We start from the raw sequence: 19,720 nt of genomic DNA, 5'->3' as shown, positions 1-19,720 counted from the left end.
CAATGCTTAGGGTAGATCGAATTGTACCAGTTATTAGGACTTTTCCTGTTCCATTCACATATTGAGCATGGGAAGAATGGTTGTTTGAATCTCTTTGTGCATGCAGTGCTTATTCTAATCTTATTTTCACAATCCCTATGTGAGCGATACATAGGGGGTTGTAGTATATTCCTAATGTAATCATTTAAAGCCGATTCTTGAAACTTTGTTAATAGACTATCATGGGATAGTTTACGTCTATCTTCAAGAGTCTTCCAGTTCAGTTCCTTCAGTATCTCTGTAACACTCTGTCACGGATTAAACAAACCCGAGACTATTCGTATTGCTCTTCTCTGTATATGTTCAATATCCTCTGTTAGTCATTTCTGGTACGGGTCCCAAACACTTGAGCGTTATTCTAGAACCGGATGTACGAGTGATTTGGGAGAAATCTTCTGTGTAGACTGATTACACTTCCCCAGTATTATACCAGACCGGTACGTTCAATATCCTTCGTTAGTCTATTACTAGGTGTCCTCTGTCGGTAGGCGCTACTATTCGGGCTAAAAAAAATTGAAGTCACCTCAAACTATGAATCGAAGAGAAAATGCGTCCTCATAAATCCACCAAATTGGATCTCTGTAAATACACATACCATAAACTTTATGCACTTCAGTTTGTAGCTGATGACATGTTAGGGGTCTAGTGCAGCAGGGGATACAACCCGTCGGCTTTGGACAATGACGTCACAAGTCGCCAGATAGCAGTTTACCATTTTCGCTTTTGCTGTTATGTTTCAGTTTCGTTTTTTTACTGATTGCTTAATAAAGTGGATCTGTTTATTCTATCTCGTGAGATTTTTTTTTAAAAAAGCCAAAAAACACTTATCAGCCACTGAAGGGAGCTACAACACTAAGAAGAATCGCTTCTCGATTGGCGACTTGTGACGTCAGTGTCCAAAGCCGACGGGTTGTATCCCCTGCTACACTAGTCCCCATGTTAGTAGTTACGTTCCAAATAATGCATTTGGTAATTACTTTTGGTCAATCTAGTATTTTCGTGAAGCGGTCTTCGTGTGCATTACCTGATTTTATTTTTCCCGCCAAGGCCTTGTTTTAAAGTTAAGAAAGCGCGCTTTTACAGCTGAGTGCTGACTGCTGACTGTTCACCGTAGCCAGTAGCTAGTATTAGTATGTATTGCTGTTGTTGTTCGTGCAACTTGAATCTGCGTTGATTGGAGAAAGATATTTGTTTATGTGACGTGCAAAACACTAACAGTGAAACAATGGAATTGTTAGATTATGAAAATATAAAAAAGACATGCAGGTTATGCTTGAAACCTGATGGAATTAAGTTGCCGATTTTTGGAGAAGTGGGCATGCAGCGAAATGTGGTTCACAAAATTAACATATGCTTTGCAATGGTGGTATGTATGTTTCGTCAGTTGCTACGAAATATTGTAACTGACGGATTGTTTTCTCAGTTTGTAGGTGTTAGATTTCGTTTTTGTCCTCTGTGCAAACTACATTCAACACTGTTTTATTATGTGTCCAATGTTATTTAGTGACATTGCGTCGTCTCGACCGGCACTGAGATTCATCAGTATGGGATCGGGAGTTATTCCATAGCTACAAATGCATTTTTCGTTACGACACGTACTCCACTAATAGTGAATATAGACATACATACGCCAAATTAAGAAAGCTTTACACAAAAGTTCACATTTCCGCAAAGAAAACAGCAAGTGATAATTATATTTCTCAGGCCAGTAGAAATGTAAAGCAGCATGGAAAATAAAGCAGAAACAGGATTAACTACAGAAAATGTACCTGTCCCTCTAAGAGCACATGAACTAAATAATAGTTTCATAAATTCTGGGGAATTAGCTATAACAAATGAAACAAATTTAGAGGACAATGCAGATAGACTTCCCAGTTTGTGGGAAACAGACTTGCCAGTAGACCTGCCAAAATTTGGATGGAAAACTATTTATGCTAATGATATACTGACTGTAGTCAAATCAATGAGCAACTCCAGAACTGAGGACATCTATGGTTTATGTAATTTTATCATAAAAAGATAATACCATATGCAATCCACTATCTTACCTAATTAATTGGATCTTTACAGAAGGGACATTTCCAGACTGCCTTAAACTGACAATTGGCTTGCCCATGTTCAAAAAAGGAGACAGAAATTCACCCCAAAATTACAGACCTATTGCAGTAGTACCTATATTATCCAAAATTATTGAAACACTAATGAAAGACCAGTTACATGATTTTTTTTGTCTTACAACCTCCTAAATATGGCCCAGTATGGATTCCGAAGGGGGCTATCAACAATAAAATCAGTTCAGGGAGTTGTATTATCAATATTACATGATTTTGAAAATAGGGAACACACCTATGCATTTTTAATAGATTTAACCAAGGCATTTGACACTGTCCCACACAGCATTTTAATAAAAAAACTTGAAAAATATGGAATAACTGATGTAGAACTATTATTGTTGAAAGCATATTTGACAAACAGAAAATATGGAGTCCCACATGGACTTCCCAGCTTATTACTATATAAATCTGTAATGTATGCCAATGACACAACTTTTATCACGTCACATAGTGACGCGAATGTAGTCAAACAAATGATCAACTCAGTGATGGAAAAAGCAGCTCGGTGATTCCAAGAAGATAGACTGTCATTAAATAAAATCAAAAATGAACACATCTTATTTTCCCTTAGAGATATTAACAAGGGACCAAGTGAATCAAGACATTCAGTAAAATTGTTAGGCATATATCTAGATACTAAATTATGCTGGAATACCCACCGTTTTCTTTAGACATGCAAGGCATTGGCATCATGTTATCATGTTCTGAGGCATCAAGGGATTGCCAATTTAGTATTGGAGGGCAGCATGGAGGGTAAAAATCGTAGAGTGAGACCAAGAGATGAATACACTAAGCAGTTTCAGATGGATGTAGGTTGCAGTAGGTACTGGGAGATGAAGAAGCTTGCACAGGATAGAGTAGCATGGGGAGCTGCATCAAACCAGTCTGAGGACTGAAGACCACAACAACAACAACCCACACAGAAGAGCTCTGCAGTAAGTTGGCAAGAGTTTTATATCGCCTTAGGAAATGTAAGGATTGTGTCACTAAGGAGTGCGTGCTTATGGCATACTATGCCCTTTTCCATACACATTTGCATTATGGAATACTTCTTTGGGGAAACTCTGCTGGGGCAAAAGATGTCTTCCTCTGGGAGAAGAAAACCATTAGATGTATTTTTGGTTTGAGCAAATTAAATTCTTGCAGACAGTACTTTGTTGAGCACGGAATACTTACAGTCCCCAGTCTATACATACTCAAAGCACTTATGCAAGCCAAACAGAATGCCCACATGTATGAAAGCAAGTCAGATGTGCACTCATATGAAACCAGAAACAGGAGCTTATTAGACATTCCTTGGACACATTTGAGTAAAGTTCAAAATAATTTTGTACATGAAGGCAAAACATTTTTTAACACACTTTCACATGGCACAAGGGAGCCGTATGAAAATAAATTTAAAATGGTGGTAGAGATATGGCTGAAAGAGAGTACAAGTCAATTCATATATAATAACGTACATCTAAAAACACAGATGATGTGACTTACCAAACGAAAGCGCTGGCAGGTCAATAGACACACAAACATACACGCAAAATTCTAGCTTTCGCAACCAACGGTTGCTTCATCAGGAAAGAGGAAAGGAGAGGGAAAGACGAAAGGATGTGGGTTTTAAGGGAGAGGGTAAGGAGTCATTCCAATCCCGGGAGCAGAAAGACTTACCTTAAGGGGAAAAAAGGACAGGTATACACTCGCACGCGCACACACACACACACACACACACACACACACACACACACACACACACACACACACACACACTCACACACACATCCATCCGCACATACACAGACACAAGCAGACATTTGTAAAGGCCTTTATTTTAATAAAACACTACATTTTAGAGTCACCATTGTCACCACCACTTCGTGTCCACTGCTGGACTCACTTATTCTGTCTCCAGCCACAAGTGTACATGCTGCTCTTGCATGTCTTCTAATAGCACTTTCTCTGTTTCCATTAGGTCATTGTGTGATCTTTTTGTACTTTGGGACCCATTTAAGAACTTTCTTGGTCCATCAATCATCCAGTTGCCTGGCTAAATGTTCATTGCATTTTCATTTTATTTGAGTTGTTGTCATAATTTCTTCTCCTGCTTTAGGCTGGCCTTTGACCATACCCCCCCCCCCCCCCCCCACACTTCCCCCCACCCTCCTAGTACTCTGTTTTTCAATTAGTTTTTGAATGGTTTTGACACCAAAATGTCAGCATCATAAGTCAAAACTGGTACAGTGAAACAAAATTATTGTCAGCTTTCCTTTTCAAGCACATAAGCAGCTCAGTTTTGAAAACTGTATTTATTTTCCCAACAACAGCCCAGGCCATACATTTATTTCTTTTGCTGTCAGTCCAGTAGTCTTCAGCTGCTCTAAATTTAAAAACACCAACAGAATCTGTGGTTTCAGTGGACAGTCATTACTTTATTTATGACAAATTGAGGTAACATTATTTTACATGCTGTGTTTTTGTTCTTCCATTCATAGTTGAAGCTGGAGACAAACAGCACCATGTTGTACACAAAAGGAAGCATGGGGTAACTGGGCCTTTTTTGCTGCAAAGCCAACTGTTTCTTATGTTTTATTATGATAATCTTTAAATTAATCTTTTATTATAGAATAAGACTTTTTCATCAAAATGCTCTAGTCGAAAAGCTTTAATATCAGGGAAATGAGTGTTAAAACTGAATCTGATGCAATTTTGCATGGGCCTAGTTTCCTCAAGATTTTGGAATAACTGGACCCGGCCCACCTGTCTGTGTCTCTTCAGGCACATTAAAGTTGCACAGAAAAATCACACTAAAATAGTTCCAATTATTACCAGTTCAAGGGAGTTGTAATACAGGCAAGTGTTTATAGCAGTAAATCATTGTAGGTTTGTAAATCATGGATAGTGCTTCAAATTGTGTTTCTGAGCTATCATGATCGTTTTACTTGAAGTGTGGGTGGTGTATCTATATAGATTAATAATGCTGGCATGTGTGAGTGAATACTTTTGAAAATGACATGTCTGAACCAGTTGAAAAACAGTGTGATCTTCATCCGACCTCATTCATGTGCTGACATTGCAGTCTGTGTAGGCACCTCTCTGCCAGTCCAGTTTTCCGTTACATACTTTTCTTTAGTCATGCAAGGCGTTGGCCTCATGTTATCATCAGCTGTCAGACACAGTAAGAGCAATGTTTTCTTCCTCAAAACTACCTATATCTTTTCTTTTTATGCCAACTGCTCCAACAGCTTCAGTTTTAGAAGGATCATGAGAAAATGACATTTTATCACAGTTATATACGAGGGTTGCCATTATTTATTCAGAACCGATACAAAAGAGTTAGATGTTTGCATGTGTTACTGTTCTTCAAAGTAGTCACCACCATTGTGTAGAACCCATTGCCAGCGATGTGGAAGGCATAGTATACTGTTATCAGAGCCTGTTCTGTTGATGGTGCGAATGGAGCAGTCTACTGCCTGTCGAATCTCTGGAACAGTTCTGAAGCGAATACCACGAGGTGGTTCGTTCATCTTTGGAATCAAATCAAAGTCACAAGGACTTAGTCTGGGGGGGGGGGGGGGTATGGTGGGTGGTACAGCTTTGGAATCAAATCAAAGTCACAAGGACTTAAGTCTGGGGGGGGGGGGGGTATGGTGGGTGGTACAGCACTTCCCCAGTCCCATCGACTGAACAGGGCAGCCACAGCTTGCGCTGTATGCGCCGCCCGCGCATTGTCGTGCAAAATAATTGGTTGGTTGCACAGAAAGTGTCGCCGCTTCTTTCACATAGCTGGTCGCAGGTGATGCTCCAAAAACGAACCGTAATACTGAGCATTGACGGTCTCCCGTGGAGGATCATAATGCATTAGAATAAACACCATCACAGTCGTACTCGAGAATCACCTTAACTTTAGACCGCTCCATTCGCACCATCAACAGAACAGGCTCTGCTGACGGTATACTACGCCTTCCACATTGCTTGCAACGGGTTGTACACAATGCTGGTGACTACTTTGAAGGACAGTAACAGATGCAAGCATGCAACTCTTTTGTATCGGTTGTGAATAAATAGTTGCGACTATTCAAGTTCCAAACCTCGTTGGTTTGTCCTGGCTTTTCCATACATTTAGTTCTGTCACTGTGGTAGTGAACTTCAGAAAAATCATAAGTTGACCTGATAAACAATGTTCAGTATTTTGAGATTTCTTTGTGTAGAAAGTGTACGCCTTTTTGTTAATGAGGGAGGAGAGTGGGGGAGAAAAGAAATCATGCTTGATCATTGATGTGACACTCCATAATATCCAGCACAGCTTCTGACTGCAGCCCAAATCCATAGTTGTCTAATGTTCAGATTCAAGTTGCCAGTTCTTCATCTTTTGGAGCTAGATGACTCCACTATCTTTTCATGCTATTTCCATCATGTACAATCAACATAATGTTTCACTGTGGATGGAGGGATATTGTAGAAAACTGTCACACTGTGTGTGTCTTATTTCCATCTTCCATATGATCACAAGATTTGGGACTTTTTTGGGCCTTAAGCACTGCTAGTAAATTCACTCCCTTTCTGCTGTTTCTCCTGTATGTTCACACCATGACTTAAAGTTGTGTAAATTTTATAGTGAAGAATACCTTCAATTTTTTATAGCAATAGAGCTATAAAAAATATTTTTAAAAAAGTGGGGTAATTGTACCCTTTATGGGGCTAGTGGTCCCTGAGTATATGGCCCAAATAACAACTGGGCGACCCATACTAAAACGCAAGCGAAGTCTGTCCAAACAGGTCTTGAAGTCCCAAGGGTACCAACCAACTGCTCTGTTATTCTTAGCCCACAGGTGACAGGTTACATGGAGGCACTCATGTGGTCAACACACCACTCTCCCATTCATTGTTAGTTTTCATGGCCAGAACCCATGCTAGAAGTGAAACATTAGCAGAAGAATCAGAAACGAACACTCACGTGAAATCTAGTACGGTCTAGTATAAATGTAAAAACAGCCAATAAAAAATAACACTTATTCAGTTGTTGTGGGAATCAATCAAGTGTGCCCCTTGCACCATATTGCTGTGGAGGAAGAAAGTTGAAAACTTTATGGCCTTATGTCTGACAAATACTTTTGAATGAGATTCAGTGTGTCTTACTCAGATAAACACTTAATTCAGTTCTGTCAACACTATAAGAATTAACTATCCCACCATTCCTTGAGGAAGACTCCGTGGCTAATTTGCCAACTGGGCCCAGTTATCCTGTGCTTCCTTATATGTTCCTTTACTTTCTATTGCTGATTTGTTTTCCCAGTTCCTTTAGAAATGCCGAGAGTAGTATTGGTGATATGGAATGACCTAGGCTGACTCATTCCTCAGTTTTGAGTTTATCACTATCCTGGTGAAGCCTGATTTTTATTAACGTTTTAAAAATTTTTTGTTAATACAAAACATTTGCTCACAAGATATTTGTTTGGGGAGGACATCTCAAATGGCACCCTATCCATTGCATGTGCACTGCAACAGATGATGATTCCTTTACAAGATTGAAACCAGTTTTCTGTATAGAATATTGAAGATACGTTCAACAAAGTAGATGCCCAGGAAATAAAGTGGAATTGATCTTTCTTGATAAAAGCAACGACTGAAACAATCTCAAGCATTGTGAACCTGTACTAACCTAGGAGATACCTCTGTCACTATTACTCCACATAAAACATTAATATTACTCTGGGCATTATCTTTCATATAGATCTAATCTTGCAGTCTGATGAAGCACACAGAGTAAACTTGGAATGTTGTGTTGTTCGTTTTCTGTGATGCAAAAAAAAAAAAAAAAAAAAAACAACATGATATATAGACATGAAATTAAGCCATACCCTTCCTTCCATGAGCTGCTTCCAATGTTTCTGTTTTAGTCACATATCATCCTGCTGTACTTCATCACCTTTCTATGGAAACTGTCATAGAATTCGTTATGATGATCACCCTTGTGAACATTCTCCACTGTATATAAACCGCCCATGCCATCACCCTCCCTGGTTGAGTGTGTGGCAGATTTTGGAAAAGAAAAAGAAGGCACAGGAATGCAAGATCTTTGATCGGCTATTCGTACTTCATACTCGTAAAAAAATATGAATGGCTCCACCCAGTGGACTTGGCCACAAATTTCACAGAAGGGTCATTCCATGTCAATTCAGCCAGGAAAAAAAGCATTTTCTTACCCACCATCTGAGATTTGATTAAACTTGGCTTATTTGTTCTCCCTATGGCAATCATTATGACTGGGCACATGGCTAAAATGGCTAAATTAGCATCCGGAGTAAGTTCCTCGAGTGGGTCTCCAGGAGGAACAGTTATGAGTACAAACCTGAAAGAAATCATATGGAAAGAAAAAATGATAGTGGCGATCTGGAATACATAATACAATTCAAGAAATGGATAGGATGGGAATAGAGATACTTGAAGTTCATGAGATGCGATGGCCAAGCATAGGAGATATTACCATAGATGGACATGAAGTGCTATACTTGGGAAGAGCAGACAGGAAGCATGAGCATGGAGTCTGTGTAATACTATCGCAAAACTATCAAAATGTCTCAAAACTTTCGTACCAGTCTCAGCATGCGTAATGTTATCGCAGCTGAGTGGTAGCACTAGTGATATAAATATAATACAAATGTATGCCCCCCTACAACGGACAAGGAAGATGAATCCGATGGACGAAAGGAGATTAAATAAGGGAAACCCAACGGAATATACGAAGATAAATATGGACATCAGATGGGAGGGGGGAAATGCGAAGCATTGTGAGGAAATAGAGTTTTAACAAAGTAAATATTAAATTTCGGTGTACTAACGTGGAAATACAGGAAGAGCATCAGTGGAAAACTAGTGGATGGAGCAAGAAACTTGATGGTGGAATTAGAAGACAAGAAAAATGCATGGAAAAATACAGAGAGAATTTATTTCATGGCACTAGATGTGTTTTTAAAGTCAAGTGCATATGAAAATAAGTGGTACAGATATACTAGAAGTAGACATTCAAACAGCCATCAGTCAGATGGAAGGATGGAAGATAAAGTAAAAGTGAGTTCTTAAAACTGTTGGATGACAATCGTTGTAAAATGGTTAACTCAAATTTTCAATTGAATGTGTGTATCTGGAAACATTCCATAAGAGTGGCTGAAATCAGCGCTCGTTACTCTGGGCAAAAAGCTAAAAGCAAAACAATGCAGAGATTATCATACAATAAGCTTAATGAGCCATATCTTGAAATTGTTTTTTGAGGGCGATACACAGAAGAATATATACACTAAGTATGGAACAGATAGCCCCCAGTCAGTTTTTTGTTAATGCCTTGGGTTCGAGGGAAGCCGTTTTCAGTGTACAGGTATTGTTTCAGAGATGTAGAGATGTAAATAAAATGTATTTGCTTGCCTAATAGATAACCAGAAGGCTTTTGATAGAGTTAAGATGTGGCAAATTGATGGAGATTTTGAGAAATATTGGAATGAAGGAAAGATATCTGTGAATCATCAAGAACCTGTACTGGAATCAAACAGTGGTGTTGCGTATTGATGGGGAACACACTGAAGCAGTGAAGGGGTAAAGCAGCGATGTATCTTGTCACCCATACTGTTTAATATGTACTCAAATTCATATTTAGAGAAGCCCTGTAAGAGCTAGAAGAAGGAATTTTGGTAGTTGGATTAAGATTAAACAACATTCGATATGCTGATGATACTATTGTATTTGCTGACACTATTCAAGCTTTACAATTATTAATGGATAGAATTGTAAGAGTCGGCAGTTAGTATGGGCTTGAAATAAACAACACAAAGATAAAACTCGAGGTCGTAAGTAAGGAAAATATTGCAGGAGTAAACTTAGTCATAGATCAGAGAACTATAGAAATGGTAAAACAATATATATACCTTGGAACCATAATAAATGAAAATTGGTATAACTTGCAAGAAATCGAGATTTGCATTTGGAAAGCAAGAAGTGTGTTTCAGAAAATGAGTGCTGTCTTCAAAAGCCATAACCTAACTGTAAGAACAAAAATAGAGTTTTGCACTGCTATGTATATTCTGTCTCCCATATGGGGTAGAGACATGGGCCTTAAATAAAAACATGGAGAAGAAGCTGGAGGTCTTTAAATTGTGGCTCTATAGGCAGATCCTAAGAATACCTTGGACCCAGAGAGTGGCAAACATAGAAGTTTTGAAAAGAATGAACACAACACCTAAATTAATCATGATAGTGAAATGCTGGAAGTTGCAATATCTAGGACATACCAAGCATAATACAAATAGTGAAAAATCCACTGGAATGTAACAGTATTTTGAGAAGGAAAGTAGCAACTTTCCTTCTCATAATAATATAAATATGATTTATATGAAGAAAGTACCTGTTCTCTAAAGAACAGATGGATAGAGCATCTGCCATGTAAGCAAGAGATCCCGGGTTTGAGTTCTGGTCGGGGCACACATTTTCAGCTGTCCCCATCAAGATATGTCAACAACGAACGCCTGTCGGCACCTAAGGGTTTCAATTAATTATCATTTATTCTAGAGAAGCTGCACGGTCATCAGTGATATCTGTTCTTTCAAGAACAGGTACTATCTTCATATATAGTTAAATGGCTACCCAGCCTTTGACCTTCATCTGTGTGAATGCGCACAGGTTGCCCGAACTCTTAAGGGAATCGTCACCTTAGTGGGTGTGAGTAATGAGTGGATGGGCAAAGTATCTATTCGGAACATTACGTATGTAGATTCTGGACAGTTTGGAATGTGGGTCTCATGTGTAGCGTGCAAGTGATAAGTCCCTGCAGTCGCACTATTCATCTGTGCCCTTGGTGGCTCAGATGGATAGAGCATGTGCCATGTAAGCGGGAGATTCCGGGTTTGAGTTCTGGTCGGGGCACACGTTTTCAGCTGTCCCCCATCAAGGTATGTCAACAACACCTGTTGTGACCTGAGGATTTCAATTAATTATCGTTTATAAATATGATTTGCTACAAAAAATACTTCACGGGAAAATCAACAATAAAAGAGTTCCTGGCAGAAGATGAAAATTTTGGTTTGACAATCTTAGACGCTGGTTCAGTATGTCTTCAAGAGACCTATTCCTTGTTGCTGCCAACAAGAGAAAAGTAGCCATCATGATCACCAACATCTGAACTTAATAAGCACCAAAAGGGGAGACTGACAATGAGAATCCTGCAAAATTTGGCATTTTCTCTCTCCCTTGTTCCACTTTATGACTCTTCAAAGTTTGGAAGCTCACACATTTTTGACATAGTGATATCTCAAAAACAACATTTGTTAACATTTTCAGAATAAATCACCATTTTTTAAAATTCATCATCCAAAATGTGATGTTTGCAGGGTATATAGGTGGTGGTGGTGGTGGTGGTGGTTAGTGTTTAACGTCCCGTCGACAACGAGGTCATTAGAGACGGAGCGCAAGCTCGGGTTAGGGAAGGATTGGGAAGGAAATCAGCCGTGCCCTTTCAAAGGAACCATCCCGGCATTTGCCTGAAAAGATTTAGGGAAATCACGGAAAACCTAAATCAGGATGGCCGGAGACGGGATTGAACCGTCGTCCTCCCGAATGCGAGTCCAGTGTGCTAACCACTGCGCCACCTCGCTCGGTCAGGGTATATACATCTTAGTATATGGTCTGTTGAAAATAACAACTCACACCTTTAAGTAAAACCGTCAAGACAGGAAAAAGAAGGTGTATTTCCGTTTTTATGTTTTATTTTGCAAAAAGTGTGCCTCACCATTATGTCATATATCATATGAGGCAGAAAGGGTAATATACCAAAAAAATTTGTGCAAAATAATCCTTAAAACATGAGCTATCACTTAGGAAAATAAAGTTAATGGAGTTTTTCTTCCTTCGTACTTTTTTTGCTCATGTAGTAATTTTTAATTTTTTCCATGAGAACTTAAAATAAACTACTGAAATTTCAAATATGCTGATTAATATACTTCTGAAATACCTGAAATTTGAAATCATATGTCTATGTGTGTTTAAATTAATAATTATTGTGAGCTTTTTTAAACTTGTGGTAGAACCCGTACCTTTAACAACTTTACGTACTTAAATTTCAATTTGATGAAGGGTATGTTTCTCAGGATCCTTGAAGTTTTGATTGTTTATTTTAAGTTCATGAAAATAAAAACTATTATTATGCCAAAAAATTACAGGGTCTGAATGAAAAACTCCATTAATTTTATCTTCATAAGTTATAGTGTGGGCTTTGAGGATTAATGTGGAGGGGCGGGGGAATTATGCACTATCCAGGCTTTCCTTTGTATGATATTTGTTGCACTGGTGCACTATGTTATTCGCAAAATAAAAAACAAAAATGTAAGTATATATTTTTCCTGTCTTGATAGTTTACTTAGAGGTATGAGATATTTCCTACAATCTGTATACTGTAGAATAGGTAATCTTAAAATTTTACATTGTTTGTATGATAGATAAAAGAAATGGTAATTTGTTTTCTAAATGTTAAGAAGTGTGAAGTGCCATCAAATTGATAAACACAACAAAACTTCCAAATTTTTAAATGTTGTAACATTGTAACAGAGAAAGATAAAACACTTAAATTTTGTATGGTTCTTTATCTCCACAAAGAGAACAAATAATCCAAATTTCGTTGACATGACCTATATGAGTCTTCTCTTCAAAGTGAGCCATTTGAGGGAGAAGTTACCAACCAACCTTCAGCATCCCTTTACCACTCTGCTGGCAGAGCCGGAGGTCCTCTGTCATTCTCAGGTGTCACAGGAGTCAAGGTCATCCCCTAGAGCATACTTGTCTTGTATTTTAACTGACCCTCACACAAATAGCAGCAGTAGGAGTTAGAGCATCGCACCACAGAATTGCTGCTGTTGAACTGTCAATAGTATGTGCAACATGATAACCCTCCACAAGAATGAAAATCTTCAAAAAAAGAAAAGAAAGAGAGAAAGAAAGAATGATAAGGAAAAGTCTTTGTAGCAAAGTTCTGATAGGATATGGATACAGGGTGAGCCATATTAAACTTTCCAATTTCATCAGGTCATTGCTCAAATGTGGGAAGGGGTAGAGTAATGGGTATGATGTCGTAAGGCACTCTGTAGCGTGGTTTTCAGGGCACATAATGGCTTCGTCAGGTTAACATGAATGCATTCATGATGGAAGAATTTATTCAAAGTGGCAGATCTGGTATTATAACACACTGTGTGTTTAGTATATATTTTGGTCTTGGTAATCGTGATCCCATTCCCACTGGACCAACAATTAGAAATTGTCCATCTGATTTTAGAGCAACATCATCTGCAGTGGAAAGAAAAACACCAGGCTGGATTAGGATGTCAATATCAATGAGAAATGTGGATAGAATGCGGGTTTCAATTCAACAATCACACAGTACTCTCTTTGCGAGCACAGCACGTCATTTGGATTATTTGCCAATAGTGTTGGAAAAATCCTCCATAGTGACCTTAAATTGCACACATAAAAGATGCAGGTACTACTAGAGTTACATTAAAAAGAGACTTGAAAACACAAACAGATTTGTGCTGCGACATTCTGCAGAGATTCTCTTGTACTGCTGTTTAAACAAAATTTATGATATTGGGGCTACAATGGCCCCTGAAATCTTCACAAACAAAGGGAGCAGGCAGGGAGAGGGCTGGGGGTGGGTGGCTCAAAGGAGGCAGCATTTTGCTGGCTACGAATATGGGAGGAAGAGGTGGCAAATGCACTGTTTGGGCGTGTGATGCATGGTTGTCAGAACCGGTCGGGAGTGGCACATTCTGAGGTTATGTGGGAACATGAATTGGGAGGGTTGACAGGATGTAGGGAGGGGAAGCTGTTGGGTGGAGGATGTGGGGACAGTGGGTTACTAGAGATAGAGGCCATGAGGATTACAAGAACGAATGATGTGTCTAACGTTCTGACGACTTAAAGTGTGAGTGTGAGTCTGGGTTATACTGATTTATTTCCTCAAACCACATTCCACTTCTTAACGAGATGACTTACTTGGGAGTTTGCAGCCACCCTTCTTTACTGGATAACCGGCTGCTGAAAACTCTCTTGACTTCTTCTCCATCGAATAACAATAGGTACAGGAACTTCCAAGCCTCTTCCTACTCGTGAAATAAGTAGCCATACAAACTTTACTTTTCGTCAATCAACGGTGTATTTGACTTTCAAGCACAATAAAAAATTCTCACTTTCAACAATATATGTAACTTTCAGCAAGTGTCTCGTACAGTCGAACGTTAGAAACAAATTGTTTTACATTCAAAAGAAAGTCTGCTTAGACACCATGACTTTCAGAAAAAGAGTCTGAAAATACGTCTTGCCTCTAACAAGGCTGAGTCAGGATTCTAGAAGAGTACTTTTTCAACTGTTCTTGTTTTACATAACAATAGTCAATGACACAGTAAGCACAGAGCTGCATATAGATTCCATGATTCTTCCTTACACAAACACTAACACATCTATGGATTGTCCGACAGGTACTTGTCGGTGCCATTTGACAGCCATGTCTACTTTCTTCCCGCGACTGATTTTAAACCTGCTCACACAAACATATGACACGCAGTAGATAGGATTTTACTATCCCACACTCATATCTAGAATATTGTGTGTTCGAGATGGTAGAAGGCTGATGAGTGGTTCTAGAATTTACACAGAAATTCTCGAATCACTACAGTCTGTCAAAGATAACTCTCATCTGTGTAGTTCAGAGAAGCTGGTGGCTGGTGGTGGAGGTAAGGAACCAGGTGGCCCAGGTTGTGAAGCAGCCATTGAAATTGAGCACGCTTGCTGAGCTGCATATTGTGTCACTGTCTGGTTAACTTTGTCCTTGGTAACCTGTTTGATAGTGGCCATTCATCCAGATGGTAGTCATACCTACATAAAAAATTTAGCAGTGTTTGCAGCAGACTTGGTATACGACATGGCTGCTTTCACAAGTCACCCAGACTTGGGTGGGGTCCCAGGCTGGAATAGAAAGTGCTGGGTGAGTGGATTGGGCATGTGTTGTGCCTTGATCTCCCACAGGGATATGATCCCTGTGATAAGGAATAGGGTGTGAGTGTGGCACAGGGATATGATCCCTGTGATAAGGTATAGGGCGTGAGAGTGGCATAGGGATGGAGGAGGATGTTATGTAGGTTGAGTGGGTGGCAGAACACCACTTTAGGAAGGGTGGGAAGGACCTTGGGTAGGATGTTCTTCATTTCAGGGCATGAGGACAGATAATCAAAGCCCTGATGGAGAATGTGGTTCAGTTCCAGTTAAGGGTGACATTTGATGACTAGGAAGGGGTTGGATATATGAGGATATGGCACAGAAAATCTGTTTATGGACTAGGATTGAGGGGGGGGGGGGAGGGTAGTGCCTTTCTGTGAAGGCCTTTGTGAGACCTTCATCACACTGGGCAAGGTAGTTGTCACTGCAGATACGTGGTATGTGCGTGGCAAGGTTGTATGGGAGGGATTTTTTGGTGTGGAAGAGATGGCAGCTGTCGAAATGCAAGTTAATGTATACAGAGGTGGGGATGGGGCCTTCAGGGAAGTGGAGGTCAACGTTTTGGATGGTGGCATGTTGTGTTGAGGTGGGTGGGGGAGAAGGAGTGATGTTGTGAAGGGATGAGGATAGGTGTCCTAGCTATGACTCCAGATCATGAAGATATCATCAAAGCATGTGAGCCAGACTGTGGGGTTGGGAGTTTTGGGAGGATAGGAAGGCTTCCTCTAACAGGTTGGCATATGAGGGTGCCCTGCAGGTGCTCATGGCTGTGATGTGGATTTGTTTGTATATCTTCCCTTCAAAGGAGAAGTAGTAGTGTGTCAGGATGTAGTTTCTAAGGTGTATAATGAATGCGATAATAGATTTGGAGTCTCAAGGACATTGGGAGAGATAGCACTTGCTAGCAGACCTTGGGCATGAGGGATGTTCATGTATAGGTCGATGACATCGACGGTGACAATTAGGGATCCAGGCGCTAAAGGGTTGGGGATGTTGGAAAATTGGTGAAGGAACTGGTTAGTATCTTTGATATGAGAGGCTAGGTTTTGTGGAGCTGGTTGGAGGTGTTGGTCAACAAGAGCAGAAATTCTTTCTGTGGGAGCATAATGACCAGCTCTATTAACCCACTGTTCCCACATCTCCACCCAACATTTTCCCCTCCCTCCGCCCTGTCACCTTCTGCCATTTCACGTCTCCACATCACCTTTGGCATGTGCCACTCCCCACCAGTTCCAACAACCGTGCATGATGTGCCTAGCTTGCTCACCTGCCACCCATCCCTCCCCACATCTCCAGTTTGTAAACCAGCTGCCTCAGTCCCTGCTGCTAACTACCAACCCCCCCCCCCCCCCTCCCCCACAACCCCTCTCCGTGCCTCCTGCATCTCTTTCCCTCTAACCACCCCACCCCAACCCACCCAATAAAACCCCACCCCAGACCATCTGATGAAATGCAGCACTGGTGTTGTGTATCCAGTCAGTGCTGTGTATGTGTGTGTCGTCTGTTTTTGACAAATGCATTGATGACCAAAAGCTTATATTGTGACAGTCTTTTTGTTGTGCCTATCTGTGACTCAGCGTCTCCGCTGTATGGTGAGAAGCAACCTTCCTTTTTGTAATATTTTTACGTTCCATCCTATAATGTTTGGTTACCTAAGAACCAGTGTCCCTTCTAGATGCTAGTCAGTTCTTTCCTGAAAATGGCCTAATAAGCTGAAAACTAATTCGAAGTAAACAAAAATCAGTAGAACAAAAACACTCTACTTGTTATTCAACCTTAAATACGGAATTGATTGAACAAGAAGTAATGGAAGAATCCATAAATAACTCTTCAACATATATGTTTTTTTGCATTTATTGACAAAGCATTAGAAGTGGTAATATTCTAATCATTACGAGTAGGTCTGTCCAGTATTTGCAGACTGAATGATAGTTCTCTTAAGGATGACTTATTCTAGACATTACTGTCAGCATTCTGTGTTCCTTGTTCCACTTTCTGGTGACAACTGCTTTCATTTCTTGCTAGCTGGTTTAATTTTCTCCACTACCTTCTAGCCTAGTTTCTCAGTCATGGCGCGTGGTTTCCACGCACTGTAGACTTTCTTTGATTTGCAACATGTTATTTCTGGCTTATGAAGTCTCTCTGGGGATGTTCACATTTTGTAATCAGTGTTTTGTCGTCTTTTCATTTGTGTTTCACTGCTTGGGGATAGTGCCAATAACAGCATTCTTAAGAAAAATGTTTTCAAAGTCTGTAATGGCCAAATAGTATGTGGCCTAAGGCTAATGTTTACACTATAACCACTGGAATGCTCCAGAAATGTGAACCCCATGTGATAGATGACATTTTAAGTTCTCATTACACTTAAGACAGAAAAACAAAAGTAATAGTTGCAGTTGTCGATTTATTTTACTTATTTTGCAGTCGGTGTATCTGAATATTGTTATTAATTGCACTGTAGTTCCTAACCTTATTTGCAGAAATGGGAATAATATACAGTGACACATACTTTTGGTATTCTGACCCTTGGTAGCTGCATCTTTGAAACACGTGCTGTACTCATTTTTGAGTCTGCTCAAGAAACACATCAGCTAGTATTCTTGCTGCAGGTAGTAGGCTATAACTGAATCTTGACAACAACACAGAAAAGTATGGCAACTCTGTGATCAACGAGTTACTCCCTGGATGGCATTGTATTGTCCTGCTAAATTCACTTGATTTCTCATGTAATTTTGATTGAATAATTTTTGTGACTTTCACTTGAAGCGTGACATTAACTTATAAATTTAGGGATTTGAGCACAGGAAAGTCGTTCGTGGAGGAAGTTGCATCTAATCTACAAATATGGCAATTCTTTGTTATCCCCGTAATAACGTGATCATCTGTACAAGATTATACTCAGAGCCAGACAACAAACAAAAGGAATTTTTGTAGAGGCTAACTTTGTATTTAGTTAGCCTTGACATAAGCAATATAGAGATAATATTAGTCATCCAGTGAGAATATATAGTTTTAGTGCGAACATTGTACCTACATTTCCACCTTGTGCATTCTTTTCCATAGTCTCAATTAAGCTTTGTCATTGTTACGAGATCACGGTTTTTAAAGTGAAAGCTGCTTTTGCATGCAGTTTCAGTCTCGATGAAGGCTAGGTTTTTAGCCATTCTGTTACAGAGCTACAAACAACCACATAGAAAATCAGTAAGGTAATCGTAAGGAAACTTCTCCATCAAAAGACTTCTCACTACTTCCAGTATCTCATAGCGTAAGGATGATAAACTTATGATACTGCACAATTAATAGCACCACTTTCCACTTTTGCTGACTAATTTCTGTTTTTTGTTAATACACAGTTTTATTTATGAAATGCCCAATTTCCATATTACTTGAGCATGGTACAGGATGGTAAGTAAATACAGACTGTTTTGAATCCAAAGTGAGTAATATGAAAAGGATCGTTGCTACTCTCCATTTAGTGGAGATGCTGAGACGCAAATAGGCAGAGACCGTTGAACAAAGCTTTCGGCCAAACAGGCTGTCATCAGAAGGCCTGTTTGACAGTCTCTTTGTTGTGTCTATCTGCGACTCAGCATCGCTGCTATGTGGTGACTAGCAATTATCCTTTTCATAATTTTATTTTATTAAGATATACTTCTGTCGTAAGGGTATCATGGCAAGTTGTATTTTGTTTGTATTGGTATAGTTGATATTTTAATAGCATTTTCTATTAAGTTATTGATCACAGCAGGAAACATCAGAGAGAAATTAAACATTAACAATATATTCTCTCACATTATCTAAAACAATCTGACAGTGTCTGATAGTTAGAAACCCAGTTCTGAGTTAAAGATGTCATCAAACCAGGTTTTGAAGTGCATTTTTATCTGGAAACATATTTTCTTGACTAGTGTTTGATAAGGAGCGGGAGTGATAAACATTTGACGGCATAAGATCAAAATAACAAGTGAGTAAGGGATGACTTCCCAAACAACCCTCTAGATAGTTTTGTTTTTGAAATCAGCATGTGATGCAGTTTTGTTGGTTGTTTTCCTTACACTGCTACCGGAAGTAACTCAGTTGTTGCCAACAAATACCAGCTGCGAAGGACACACCTGTGGGTAGGAATTCGAAGAGTAAAATTTCCTTTTTGTGCCACCAAATGCGAAACATTATGTTCACATTGACCTATGCTTGAGTATATGCCTTTTGTTAGTGCTCAACCATTAATTTCATCTTAAGAAGTTAAAGTAAAGGCATCATAACTAATCATCAGTAACAGTACTGTATAGGAAAGCTCGATGAGGGAACTGATGATGTTCAAGCAAAAATGTATTAATAGTTACGCCTTTGATTTTCATTGCTTTGAATTAGTGTATGTAGTACTCCTACACCCAACTTCTGAACCTTGCCAGTTGAATACAAATGTTGCATGACTGTTAAATGATCACAGTTCAGCACAGTGTCACTTATCGAGACTTCCTGAATATTGGAAAATCATTCCACCCGGAGCACTCTTCCTTCAAAGAAGAAAATCCTTTTCTGATAAGTTT

General features: G+C 39.5%; 1 protein-coding gene across 1 annotated transcript in view; it reads left to right on the top strand.

The window, feature by feature from the left end:
• Positions 1–1,112: 1,112 nt before the first annotated feature.
• LOC124794811 (zinc finger protein 271-like) overlaps positions 1,113–19,720 on the top strand; it is a 100,044-nt gene continuing 81,436 nt past the window's right edge. Inside the window, exon 1 of the mRNA XM_047258470.1 lies at positions 1,113–1,405. Within this exon, the coding sequence (XP_047114426.1) occupies positions 1,265–1,405 (141 nt within the window). The 5' untranslated portion in view covers positions 1,113–1,264. The remainder of the gene's footprint in view (positions 1,406–19,720) is intronic.

Source organism: Schistocerca piceifrons, chromosome 4 (assembly GCF_021461385.2).
Source record: "Schistocerca piceifrons isolate TAMUIC-IGC-003096 chromosome 4, iqSchPice1.1, whole genome shotgun sequence".
Taxonomy (NCBI): domain Eukaryota; kingdom Metazoa; phylum Arthropoda; class Insecta; order Orthoptera; family Acrididae; genus Schistocerca; species Schistocerca piceifrons.
This window is presented reverse-complemented; position numbering and strand designations above follow the sequence as displayed.